General features: G+C 61.2%; 6 protein-coding genes across 6 annotated transcripts; 1 reads left to right on the top strand and 5 right to left on the bottom strand.

Annotated features, from left to right (window-relative positions):
• Positions 1-16: 16 nt before the first annotated feature.
• On the bottom strand, positions 17-499 carry SPRG_14641 (hypothetical protein; the record flags this gene model as incomplete). Its single annotated transcript, XM_012353815.1, has 2 exons — positions 17-219; positions 268-499. Coding segments are annotated over 2 exons (435 nt in total), but the record flags the coding sequence as incomplete, so codon positions are not given.
• Positions 500-995: 496 nt separating this feature from the next.
• Positions 996-2,025, bottom strand: SPRG_14640 (hypothetical protein). The gene is made up of 3 exons (XM_012353814.1): positions 1,535-2,025; positions 1,191-1,478; positions 996-1,134 (listed from the first exon to the last, which is right to left on the bottom strand). The coding sequence occupies exons 1-3, from the start codon at positions 2,003-2,005 to the stop codon at positions 1,018-1,020; spliced, it is 876 nt and encodes a 291-aa protein (XP_012209204.1). The 5' UTR covers positions 2,006-2,025; the 3' UTR covers positions 996-1,017.
• Positions 2,026-2,292: 267 nt separating this feature from the next.
• On the bottom strand, positions 2,293-3,815 carry SPRG_14639 (hypothetical protein; the record flags this gene model as incomplete). The annotated part of the gene is made up of 2 exons (XM_012353813.1): positions 2,293-3,688; positions 3,748-3,815. The coding sequence occupies 2 exons, from the start codon at positions 3,813-3,815 to the stop codon at positions 2,293-2,295; spliced, it is 1,464 nt and encodes a 487-aa protein (XP_012209203.1).
• An 83-nt stretch (positions 3,816-3,898) lies between these two features.
• Positions 3,899-5,198, bottom strand: SPRG_14638 (hypothetical protein; the record flags this gene model as incomplete). The annotated part of the gene is made up of 4 exons (XM_012353812.1): positions 3,899-4,210; positions 4,259-4,446; positions 4,497-4,829; positions 4,878-5,198. The coding sequence occupies 4 exons, from the start codon at positions 5,196-5,198 to the stop codon at positions 3,919-3,921; spliced, it is 1,134 nt and encodes a 377-aa protein (XP_012209202.1). The 3' UTR covers positions 3,899-3,918.
• A 770-nt stretch (positions 5,199-5,968) lies between these two features.
• Positions 5,969-7,307, top strand: SPRG_14637 (hypothetical protein; the record flags this gene model as incomplete). The annotated part of the gene is made up of 4 exons (XM_012353811.1): positions 5,969-6,326; positions 6,380-6,736; positions 6,790-6,980; positions 7,028-7,307. The coding sequence occupies exons 1-4, from the start codon at positions 6,009-6,011 to the stop codon at positions 7,305-7,307; spliced, it is 1,146 nt and encodes a 381-aa protein (XP_012209201.1). The 5' UTR covers positions 5,969-6,008.
• A 12-nt stretch (positions 7,308-7,319) lies between these two features.
• SPRG_14636 (hypothetical protein) lies at positions 7,320-11,555 on the bottom strand. Its single transcript, XM_012353810.1, has 6 exons — positions 10,139-11,555; positions 9,678-10,091; positions 9,088-9,635; positions 8,676-9,035; positions 7,621-8,627; positions 7,320-7,577 (listed from the first exon to the last, which is right to left on the bottom strand). Exons 1-6 carry the CDS (start codon positions 11,251-11,253, stop codon positions 7,347-7,349), a joined length of 3,675 nt encoding a protein of 1,224 aa, XP_012209200.1. The 5' UTR covers positions 11,254-11,555; the 3' UTR covers positions 7,320-7,346.
• Positions 11,556-11,748: the final 193 nt, after the last annotated feature.

Below are 11,748 nucleotides of genomic sequence, written 5' to 3'. Positions count from 1 at the left end.
CAAGCCGGAGAAAAACGGCAAACAAGCCAAACTGGACAGGACCAGACACGAGACCCGCAATGTTGGACTGCGTGAGTTGGTAGATGACGAGCTGACCAGGTGTGTAGCTAAAGCCAAAGAGCTCGCTCCACATGGCGCCGAGCATGAGCAGCCGTCGCGGGTCTCGGTACGACTTGCCAAAGATGACGCGCTTCCGACGCGCGACAACGACACCGAGAGCTACGCCATGTTGCTATATACATAGTATAGTACGAAGAGGCGTAGTACCTTGGGTCTGAATGTCGTGAAGCTCGTCGGCTGTGCTGTCGAGGTCGTGGAAGAGGTTGTAGTGGTACTGCGCACACGCGGTGAGGCTCAGAAAGACGAGCCACAAGGCGGCCGGCGCAATGTGGTGGTAGCCACCGAGCCCGCAGCACGACCAGAGTGCGGCGGTTGGCGCCAAGCAGACTCGACGCGGGAGCAAGACGCCGCCACAGACTACCGTGTCATTCCCACTCATCAGCCCATTAATCTATCTATTTGGTTCTGATAAAGTTGCCTCGTCTATATATACAAGAGAGTAATATCCTAGTTTCAAACGGCAATTGTGTGACGTCAGGGCGGTCCCGTTTGTTCTGCATTGAGTCAGGATATAATATATCCTGACGGACTGAAGCATGACCCGATATTACTTTAGATGGGGGGTCCATCGAGGAGACATCGCAGCGGCGGCCGCATGTAGGACTACCACGGCGACGGCAAAACGTACACCATACCTGGCAGGTGAGACGAGGCCATTGCAGTAGCCACTTTCAAGCCGAGGCGCTTAAACCTGCAAGCAGCGGTTCGATGCTGGCCCTAGTCGACACCACTCGGCCAGAGCAATGTGCCTGCATGAGTGCTCTCATGTTTGCGTGTGCCTCGGGTTTAATGCCTTGGGTGTCCGGTAGGCCCTTCTAAGCTGACCTGCAACAGCCCTTGCAGGTACCGTAGCCGGTCGAAGACAACTACCTCAATGAACGTGGATGCATTCGTCTCTTAGAGCGCCGAGGTGCCGACGACGTGGTTAACGAGCGAACCAATGTGTTCGATGCGAATCTCGACTGTGTCGCCGGCCTTGAGGTAGAGCGGCGGCTTGCGCGTAAAGCCCACGCCCTAGACATCCCGCCATGAATATACACGTGGCGGATCGTGAGGATCGAAGAACGTACCTCGGGCGTGCCGGTGAGGATGACAGTGCCCGCGGGCAGCGTCGTGTCCTGCGACAGCTGACTAATGAGCTCTGCGACGGAGAAGATCATGTCTTGCGTCGACGATGACTGCACGCACGCTCCGTTCAAGTACGTTTCAATGCGCAGGTTTTGCGGGTCGGGGATCGATGCTGCCGGCACCAAGCACGGCCCGAGTGGGCAAAAGGTGTCAAACGACTTGGCGCGGCACCACTGGCCACCGCCCTTAGGCACGCCCTGCCACCGACGCGCCGAGACATCGTTGGCACACTAGTAGTACGATGGCAGCATCGTCTGCTGCGTGCACTGTATCGAGGGAGACGCACCGTGTAGCCCGCGACGTAGCGCAGCGCGTCGTCGACCGAGACGTTGCGGCAGTCGGCGTTGAGCACGACCGCGAGTTCGCACTCGTAGTCGACTTCGAGTGGGTCGCTTGCGATGCGCGGCAGCACGATCGGCATCTCCGGGTCCGTCACCGCGTTGACGTTCTTGAAAAAGACGACGGGGTGGGTCGGGATCGGCATGTTGGTTTCCTTGGCGTGGTTGCGGTAGTTGAGGCCGATGCCAATGATCTGCGTCGGCTGGACCGGCGCGAGGATCCGGCGCACCTGCGCGACCTCGGACGTCAGCGCGAGCGACCCCAAGACGTTGTCCGCCGCGAGCACCTGCGCTGTGGCGCTGCTGGGCGTGGCCTGCTGGCCCAAGCGCACAGCGCCATGCTCATCGCGGAAGCGGACAATGCGCGTGGCTGTCGACATGGCCCGGCGAAGCGACACTCGAGAAATGACCTGCTGCATCTGGGTGCTCACTGCCAGCGGGACGCAATCCGGTCGTTCGTGTCCGGTTACGAGCCGGATAGAGCAAGCGAGCCACAAGATTTTACGCCATGGAATGCCCCAATGTCCCAAACGACGATCGGTTTATCCCATTCCTTGAAAAATGGTAGGTCCTCTTGGGACATTTGCTGCACGAGTGGGCAAAACAGTTGTTCCCACACATGTGTCCATACAAACCGCAAGTACAGGTGTATCTGTTTTAATCGTATCAAAAATGCTTTTTATTTTATGGATCCCATGACTCGAGATCAGTCCTTCTTGCGAGCTTGCAGCGCCGCTAGGAGGCTCATGGGCACACCGCCGCCCATCGGCGTCGGGCGCTGGGGCTTCGCAGGGGCCTTGCGCGCAGTCGGGAGCGCTGGCTTGGCCACGACGACCGCTGGGGCCTCGACCGGCACAACGTCGGCGGCCGACGGGAAGATGGCGCCGCTCGGAAACCCCCACGACGTCGCGTACACGTCGGCGGCCTTTTGCTCCAGATGGCCGGGGCAGCGGGCCTTGAGCTCGCAGGTGTGGTCAGGCCCAATGTGGGCCTCGATGGCCGCGACGTCACGCATGAGGCCGTCGCGAAGGCTCTTGAACCACTTGAACTTGTCGCCAAAGTTCTTGTTCTTGTCCTGCTTTTGCCACTCGGCTGCAATGTCGAAAAGGGCAGCGTAAAGCGCTTGGCGCTCGAGGAGGCAGAGCTTGTTGAACGGCAGCTTCACGAGCTCGCAAGGATGGACGACGAGGATCTTTTGCGGCTCGACGCGCAGGAGGTGGAGCACTTTCAGCGTCTTGAGGCGGCGCGCCACGACTGGCGCATCCGGGCGAGAAGTCTGCGCCTGCAAATGCGCCACGAGTGCGTCCTTGGAGAGATTGGCCACGTGCACGGGAATGCCTTGGCGTACCGAGCGTAGCGCGGCCTCGTGCGTCGCAAGGTACTTGGTATGCCACGCGATCTCGGCCTCGCGGATCTCGGCTTCGTACTCTTCGGACGCCATCATGGCCACGTAGCACTTTTCCATCTCTTGCTCGAGCGTAAAGTATTCGCCTTGCAGCGCGGCTTGGACCGCCTTGTCCTGGTGTTGCACGTCGCTCGACCCAATCTCGGCCATGCGCCGCGAGATCGATGTCATGGACGCCTTGGCGTCCGCGTACGACATGTTGTCGGCGACCTGCATGCCGGCTTGCTCGAGCTGCCGCTTCAAGCGCCGGTTCTCCTTCTCGAGGTCGCTCACGGGCCGCGCGGGCGTCTCGCGCTGGAGGGTCTCGAGCTGCCGCTTGGCCGTCGCGAGTTGGCCTTCAAGCGTAGCGACGCGGGCGTTGGTGGCGTCGAGCGCAGGCGCCTCGCCGCCGCTGGCACATCGCTTGCACGCCACAGGTGACACTGGCGCACGCTTGATCGGCGCATCCGGACAGAGCTCTTGTGCTGCGCTCAGCGACAGGCCGCGCTGCGCGGGCGGGATCTCCCACACGATGGCGTGCCGGGACGGCGGCAGCGGGTGCAAGCACAGCGTACACTCGTCGTCGCGCGCGCGGTAGCCGCACTTGAGCTTGGCCTTGGTGAGCGCGTAGCACTTGGCGCACGCGGCGAGGTCGCACTCGTCGCACTTGTGGCGCTTCTGGGCAAAGCCAAAGCTGTAGCCGCAGACGTCGCACTCGCTACGCGTTGCATCGAGCCAGCATGAGGAGACCAAGTAACATGCATGGAATCGTTGTACCGGGCCTTGCCGACGATGCGGTCCAAGAGGCCCGCAATGAGCTTGGTCTCGTCCGTCTTCTTGGCCATATTGCGCTCCTTCTGAACTCTGCGAAATGGCTTTTCCCAAAATGCCTTTACACACGCGCCGATGAATAGGACACACAACGACGTGGCTCGATCCAACCCGGTATTATAAGGGTACTTTGGCTACTACACTAGAGACAGGACGCGCACGGGCGGCGTCGATCGCGGCGTCGAGGCTCGCGTTCATGCCGCCTCGGAACATGGCATTGCGGACGATGCGAATGTGCTGCGCGAGCTGCGACAGCTGGTCCTCAGCACACGACGTCGGTGGCACGAGCACGTTGAACTGCCGCGCCTCGACGTCCGGCGCCACAAACCCGTCGCGCGTGTAGGCGTGTGTGTTGATGTTGAGCTGCCGGACGAGCGTCGTCGTTGCATCCACGGCGGTCACGACGACCCTACCCCGCACTCGCATGAGAAAAAGAACGATGCGAAGGGCGTCCTACACGTTGCAGCGGACCCGTTCCATGGACGTTGTTGCGTGGCGTGGGTCGTTGTGCACGCTTTGGCCGACGATGACGAGCTCGTGCGGCTTGCGGTACGTGCGCCAGACCTTGTTGTCGACCCACGGCGCGCCATCGCGCGTGCAGGCGCCTTGCGAGTAGACGATCTCTTCGTCCATGAGCGACGTAATCTAGAGGCAGACATCGATGCATTCCAAGCGTAGAAGCAATGGATGATTACATGAGCGTCGAGTGCGCTCCGTCCCGAGAGCACAAAGTCCCGGGCGCCTGTCGTGCAGAGGACCTCGAACGCGCTGCAGACTGCGGCAAACGGCGCAGAGACGCGTCGCTGGTACTTGGTGAAGTACTCGTGCGTGCCGTTCTCTGTTGTGTGGACGGTAATCTCACCAAACGTCACATTTTGCTCGCCCTTGTACAAGCCATGCTCATGGAGCAAATGCTCCGCGTGGTGGTACAACCGGTCCGTGATCCACTTGAAGCCGAGCTGGCGCGCCTCCCAGGACGCCGGCAATGTCGCAGGCGCCATGCTAAAGTACCGTTCCCGCGGCGCATGCTACACCGACAAGCACTCAGGTTCGTAAGAAGGAGAAGGCGCACGGACCGGTATCGTTCGACGCACCCAGGCGTGCATGGTCTGCGCCAACACCCGCGCGCGCGCCACGTCGCTCCGCAGCGCGCGGTTCGTGTGCAGCGTCGCCTCAGTCGACTTGCTCAAGGCGGCGGCGACGTCGGCCCACGGCAACGGCCCGGTCGCGGCGCGGCGCAGCGTCGTCGTCTCGAGCTCGAGGTCGTAGATGGTCCTGTGCAGCGATTGGAGCTCGTCCTCGATCTTCTTACGGAACGCGCGCTGCTTCATGCGGTTGTACGCGCGCTTCTCGGCCTTCTTGGCGTCGACCTCCATGGCGAGGACCTCGGACCGCATGCCTCGTCGTGGGTATCAGCGTGTGGCACATGCCACCAAAGGCGCCGAAAACAGCTGCCTTTTTCCGAGAAAGGGCAAAGTGAGCCAAGGCAGAGAGCCGCCGCGTCCACAGACCACAGCTTTCGAGTCTCGGTACCAGAGACCAAGAGGACTGTAGAATAGACGAGTAGTCGTAATCGTTAGGACATGGCAGCAGCGTTGTGGCGTCGTGGATGCAGCCAACGGCACGCGTCCTCGGTGCGGCCAAGTGGTGCGGGAAGGACAAAGGAAGGCGGTATTCGCACCATGTGCTACCATGCGTGCTTGGCAGACAAGTCGATGACGTGAGTATTCCACTGCAGTAGAAATCAGGTTGGCGGCGTTCGAGCCACAGGAAACATGGGAAGATACCAAACGTTGGATTTGCTTCGTATCTCATCCTGGCTGTGCGCCTCGTCATCATCCGACGTGCCCGCATGTCGCGCCAAGGACCCCGTTCAGCTGCCAAAGGATGCATAATTGTCCAGCTAAACGGCTACACCAACAAGTAGTATACCATTACGCGGTCGCACCCACGGAGCGCCACAGTACGTCGCCACCATGGCGTGTACCTCGACGGCGTGTCATGAAGTCCATCGCCTTGTCCGCTCCAACGGCCACCACCACGTGTTGCGCCGTCGTCCGAGCTGCTGTTGAGTCGATCGTTTCGTCGCACGCTGCACCTACAACAGCGCCTGGAGACGTGCCTGTCTATGCCGACTGGCACCGTACGTACCCTTGTGGTTGAGGACAAGTAGTGTTACATCGTCGGTTTAACGCGGTACTCGCAGCATGGCCGACGACGACGCACGTCGGCTCGCCAAGCGTCTCTACAACCGACGCAAGCAGCGCGAGTTCCGTGAGCGCCTCGAACGCAGGCTCTCGGAGCTGCGCGCGCTCGTGAGCACACTGGAAGCCGAGCTCGATCGACGAAAGCCGCAAAAGAACGGCAGCGCGCTACTGCTGCCGTGGGCCGACGTGGCGTCGGCTCTAGCATCGGCCGCCGCCGAAGCGTCGCGCTCGCACCACCACCTACGCGTCCACGCCGAGCGCCTCGAGACCGTCTACCGCACTCTCCACACGTGGGTGCACCAACCTGCTATCATCCACGTACTAGCACTACGTCCGAGAGCGACCGACTACTAACGTCCTATACGACGTAGCCAGCATGCTACGCCGTCCACGAAAGGCGCGTCTTTACCAGCACCCGCGTCGGCCTTGCCATCGACCTGAACGTCCGACGCCTCAGCTGCGAGTGGCTTCTCGACCGGCTCTACCATAACGCCGAAGCACTCCTGGAGGCGCACGGGCTACCGCGCGGCGCGCCACCGTCGCATGCAACCAACGCCGAGTTCTTATTTGATGTCACGGACGCCGGCACGCACCAATACGCGACCGCGCGGCAACATGTTCTGCGCACGTCGCTGGATCACGTCGCCAGCGCGTACACGCTCATGGGCCGCGACGGCGACGGCGACAGCAGCGTTGCGCTCGCTGGTCGGCGCGTCCTCGACCCCGAGGTATTCCCTCCAAACACAACACCCGCCCCTACCCTACCCCTACCTACGGTTAGCTGATCGCGATGCTCGCCGACAAGAACATTGTGTACTCCCAGTCCATGTACACCCGCCACGGCGCACCATGGCGCGACAACCGCCTCTGGCGCGTGTATGCATCGCCCGACAGCGTCGTCGTCGTGAGCCAAAACGTCCACGACGACCCGCTGAACCCGGTCACGCCGCTTCAGCGCTTCCGCTACGTCATGTACGCCTGGCCATAGCTCCGTGTGTGGCATGATCAACATGGAGTAGCATCGCAGTCGACGCCATCGATGGCCAACGCGTCCGGATCCGAGAGCTCAAGTACTGCTCGCAGTCGTTTGACGCGACAGCCTTTGTGCCACTGCCCATCGAGGCGCTGCAGTTTGGCATCGACGTGCGATCGGTCGCCGCCGCCGACGCCCAGCAAAGCGCGCTGCTCGAGTGCGTGCATCGCGACGTGACGTCGTTTGAAGCGTCGTGGGCCCGCGCGTTCGAGACCGCCCTTCGGCGGACGCAGCGCGAGAGAGCAACAAGAGACACCACACAATAGACAATACTAGTATGGTTGTATGTATCTCTGCCCAGCCGCTCAGCGTGGACTCCACATGCCAAGACGCGTGTCAAACTGCATGCGCATAAACTTGTAGTAGCGTACGACGAGCTTGTGGTCGTGGGCTTTGACGAGCTCGTCCATGCACACGACAACCAGTGGCCACACGCCAAGCGCTGCCCAGCAGTACCACGGCACATGCCTCAGAAACTCATCGAGGTCGACGCCGTCGACACCGACGCGGCCCATGCGCAGAACCGATATCGCCATCTACATGATATCGATAAGAACGCAGAACAATTTGGCAGAGGACCTGCAACAGCAAGAGCACACAAGAGGCGACGAGCCACGGCCGGTTGCGCAGCGGCGACTCGGCAAAGAGGCTGTCGGAGCGGTAGAGGTGGCCGCTGCTCGTCACGATCGCAAACACGCCAATGCCAAAGAGCATCATGCCCTCCGCGCGGTCCAAGGCCGCGTTGATGGCCGGCGGCCGCGGGTGCGTAAACAACGCCTCGTCGTGCCACGCGTGGTCCCACCACGCACTCGAGAGCGCGTTGGGATCGCCACGACGCATCGCCGTCATATGCAGCGAGAGGCCAAAGACGCACTGGAAGAGGACGAGCACGAAGAGCGCGGACGGCACATAGCGCAGGCCAAAGTAGACGCAAATGCGAGACACGGGCACTTCGCTCCAATCAAGCGGCTCGTTCTTGGGCGGCGTGCGCGACATGAGCGCGCGGTGCGGCGGCGACGAGAGCATGCACAGCGAGAGCGTCGGCACGAGCAGCCAGAGCAGCCACAGAATCGACATGACGCTGAGCTGCGCGACTTCCGGGAACGGCGCGAGGTACGCAAGCACCAAGACCGTCGCGACAAAGAGCTGCATCACAAAGATATACGTCACGAGCTGCGTAAAGTTGGTCAAGAGCAGTCGACCGAGACGAATGAGCTCGATGAGCACGACCGGCGACGCGCGCGAGAGGCCAAAGTCCCGTACCGTAAAGCAGCACGTAAGGGTGTTGAGGATCTGGCTCAGCTCCATGTCGGCGTCGGAAAAGACGGGTAAGAACGGACCCTTTGGGAGCTCGTCTCCAAACAGCGTCTTTGGGTTGCCCTCGAACGCGACCGCGAGGTCTGCTTTCGAGAAGAGCGACACGTTGCTCTCGCGCAGGGACGTGCCGACGCCAAGGACGACCTCGTGGTTCTCCTGGAAGATACCAATCATCTCTTCGATCGTCTCGGGCGTGCTGTCCGTGTAGAGCGACACGAGCAGCGGCACATTGTCGACCGTCTCGAGGTGCCGACGGATCGCTGCCGTGCCTACGCGCGATATGCGACATGTACATCATATTCGTAAAAATGAATTACCGTGCGGTAAACGGGCTTTGACGTCCCAGTCCGAGTAGTTGGACGTCATGCGGTGCGGGTCCGGACCCTCCGAGTCGCGCAAACTTATCGCGCAGTTCCAATCGGTTTCGATGCCCATCTTCTCCGCGAGCAGCTTGGACCGGCGCATGTTGCGCGGCGAAAAGTACACGAACCGGACGCCCGACGCCGTGAGGTCCTCAATGAGGTCGACGATGCCCTTGCGCGGCTGCACACCGGACGCGACCATGCCGAGAAAGATCTGGTCTTCCTGAAGCTTCCAGAGGTCGTCGCCGCCAGCGTGGCCCGTCGACGACGCGCCGTCATTGTTCCAGTGCACCGGGTACCGTTGCTGCGGCGTCGCTACACGTCATGATTCTTGCATCAGTGAACTCGTTCGATCTCTTTCGCCTACATGGACTTGTGTGCGCGCCGGCAAAGCGCGGCTCGGTCGCATGGGCGCGCGCGGGCGACGAGGTCGACGTGCATGGCTGCTTCGGGTCCATGGTGAGCTCGCCGGCCGCGTGGTCTTCGACGAGAAACACCGATGGCAGCGTCGAGGCGCTCGAGGCGAAGAGAGGATTGAACTTTTGCGCCACCGGCGCATACGTCAGCGCAACGCAGTCCAAGTCCTCGACGCGCCACTGGTTGTACATGTCGAGGATCAGCCGGCGCTTCTCGCTGCTGAGCGGACAAATGGATTTGCCGTCCCAGTACTCGCCGCATTGCGACACGACGAGCGACGGGTGCCCGCGCGAGAGGAGCTGGTGGCCATGCGACCGTTTGTCGAGCACGACGTTCGAGTACAAGTGCGTTTTGAGGTAGCCACGGTACCGAGTGTCTTCTTGCCCTTGGGCGTGGTGGTCCATTGTATGTTCTTCGATCGCCAAGCGCGGCGCAATCACGTGCACGGACCGGCGTCTCTGGAATTTGTCCAAATCGGCCGGCTGAAACCCAATCTCGCTATCTCAATTGTGTTTTATTTGAGCAAAAAGAGGTACATACCGTGCGAGGTTGAGGAGGTGCCGCGGGTACGGCAGCAAGCGAACATGCCCCGAGAGCTGGAGCAAGCACTGCTGAATGTCGGCTTGGTGGCTCAGCTGCACGTCGACGCCGGTTGGCAGTGTCGAGAGGTGCCGCAGTGTCGTCAAGTACTCGGTCTTGGGGTCTTCGCAGTCGTTCAGGAGGATGGCGAGGCCCAGTGGCTTGAGCGACGGAAGGTGGAGGCGCCATTTCGGGTCTTCAAATTTGAGGCCCGTCACGCACGACGCTTCCGGGTGCAAGTCGAGCACCGTCGAGTTGGTTGCTTCGTCGTTGAGGAGGAAAATCTCTTCGACACACGGCGCGTCTTCGCACAAGATGTCGTCGTCAAAGCAGCACAGCATGGTTGTGCTGCCGAGGCGCTCGAGCAGCCGCAGCCTAAACGAAGTGTCATCCCGTCGCCAAGGATGCGCAGCATTTTATACCCCGAGTACGGAATCGTGAGCTTGCTCTTCTTCCCATTATGGTACCGCGTGCGGTGCGCGTCCGTGCAGTCCATGCAGCGAAACTGGAGCGTCGACCAAAAGTAGTACCACGACCGCTCGACCGTAAAGGCCTTCTGGAGCTTGCTTGATCGAAACTGCTCGCGCTCCTCGACGTCGTACACGTCCATGTCGTCTTCGTCCAAAGGCGCTTGAAACGACGTGGTTTGCTCGGCAGCCAGAATCGCTTCAAAGGCCGTAAGGAGGTGCCCCGTCGCCGCGGCCTCGCCGAGAAACCACACAAACGGGGCGTGGAGCGAAACAAAGCAGAGGAGGAGACCGACGGGCCCGAGGCACAGATGGTTGACCGCGTGGTGCAGCGGTTCGGGCAGCACCCACGCGCGCACGACGATGCAGCCCAGAAGTATGAGGGCGAAGATGACGCACGTGTAGCGCGCACAGACATGGCCGGCGTCCTGCAGCGTCTGGAGCGCGGTGGATGGCCGCGCGACGTTGAAGATCGAGTTGAAAATGTCTTGGAGCACCGGCGTCTCTTCCATGACAAAGACGTGCATGTCGCCGCAGAGATGCAAGATGACGTCGGGCTGGAAGGTCGCGTCGATGCGCGGCGACTCGGTCACGCAGTTGGTCGACGAGAACGCGTCGACCTTTTGCCCGCGCGTGTATAGAATCGGCGTCGGCGACGTCGGGTACAAGAGGCGGACCTGGCCAGGCACGACGTCGCCGCTCATGAGTGCAATCACGTCGCCGTCGACGAGCAGGTTCATTGGCATCGACTGCCACTGTGAGTCGCGGTAGCACGCCACGTAGCACGACGACGGCGACAATTTGGCGTCCTTGCGCGACTCTTTTGGACTCGTCGGCGACGACGCTTTGTAGAGCACCTTGACTGCATACCGAACGCGCTCGGCCACTTCGCGCCGGTCGCGCCGCGAGAGCGCTGCGTTCAGAAGGCCGTTGAGCAGCGCGGCGATGCTAAGGAAGATGCCTTCAAACAGCTCCGTGTACCGCGGCGACTCGCCGTTTGTCGACCGACGCTGAGCATTCCAGACGTACGCAGCAAACCGCGTCGCGCTGCACAGCAGCAAGAGGAGCATGGAGGTGTCGATGATGCCAAAGAAGAGGCCACGTGGGTTACGCTGCGCTTCCGACGACGACAAGAGCTGCGACTCGATGGCGGCCAAAGCTGCTGTCTTGCCGCGGCTGTTGTGAGACCGATCGGCGCTGGCTTGAGCGGACTCGCGCCTGCTAGCGGCGGTATCGGCGGCTTACCTTCGTGCATCGAGTCGGTCCGCCACAGAGCCGAGAGCCGCAGGCTGTCAGACGACCGCGGCTCCAGAAGCGGCTGGTGCTCTCCCGACATCGCGCGAGGCTGCTGGCTCTGCCCGACTTGTCAATATCTATGCAATGCCACAGGTGCATACGTTGTCCGAGTATATAATATTGCACAGGTCTCTAGAAACACGCAACCTTGGCTCCATATTGTCCACACTACTTCACCTTGTAGCAGCAACCGTCAAAGGACACCACATCGTACTGTAGCATCATCTCAGCTGCGATAATCTAGAGGGAGACCTGGCCTATGTGGCAGA

The sequence above is a fragment of the Saprolegnia parasitica genome (genome assembly GCF_000151545.1).
Source record: "Saprolegnia parasitica CBS 223.65 unplaced genomic scaffold supercont2.136, whole genome shotgun sequence".
Classification (NCBI taxonomy): Eukaryota; Oomycota; class Saprolegniomycetes; order Saprolegniales; family Saprolegniaceae; genus Saprolegnia; species Saprolegnia parasitica.
This window is presented reverse-complemented; position numbering and strand designations above follow the sequence as displayed.

What these genes read in the sequence shown, in the direction of transcription:
- SPRG_14640 (XM_012353814.1), bottom strand. Translation starts at nt 2,005, where the DNA reads ATGCAGCAGGTCATTTCTCGAGTGTCGCTTCGCCGGGCCATGTCGACA. An exon ending in GCTACGTCGCGGGCTACACG is followed by an intron (nt 1,479 to 1,534) that starts GTGCGTCTCCCT and finishes TCGTACTACTAG; the next exon opens with TGTGCCAACGATGTCTCGGC. An exon ending in TCCTCACCGGCACGCCCGAG is followed by an intron (nt 1,135 to 1,190) that starts GTACGTTCTTCG and finishes CGGGATGTCTAG; the next exon opens with GGCGTGGGCTTTACGCGCAA.
- SPRG_14636 (XM_012353810.1), bottom strand. Translation starts at nt 11,253, where the DNA reads ATGCTCCTCTTGCTGCTGTGCAGCGCGACGCGGTTTGCTGCGTACGTC. An exon ending in CTCACGATTCCGTACTCGGG is followed by an intron (nt 10,092 to 10,138) that starts GTATAAAATGCT and finishes CACTTCGTTTAG; the next exon opens with GCTGCGGCTGCTCGAGCGCC. An exon ending in CAAAGCCCGTTTACCGCACG is followed by an intron (nt 8,628 to 8,675) that starts GTAATTCATTTT and finishes TATCGCGCGTAG; the next exon opens with GCACGGCAGCGATCCGTCGG.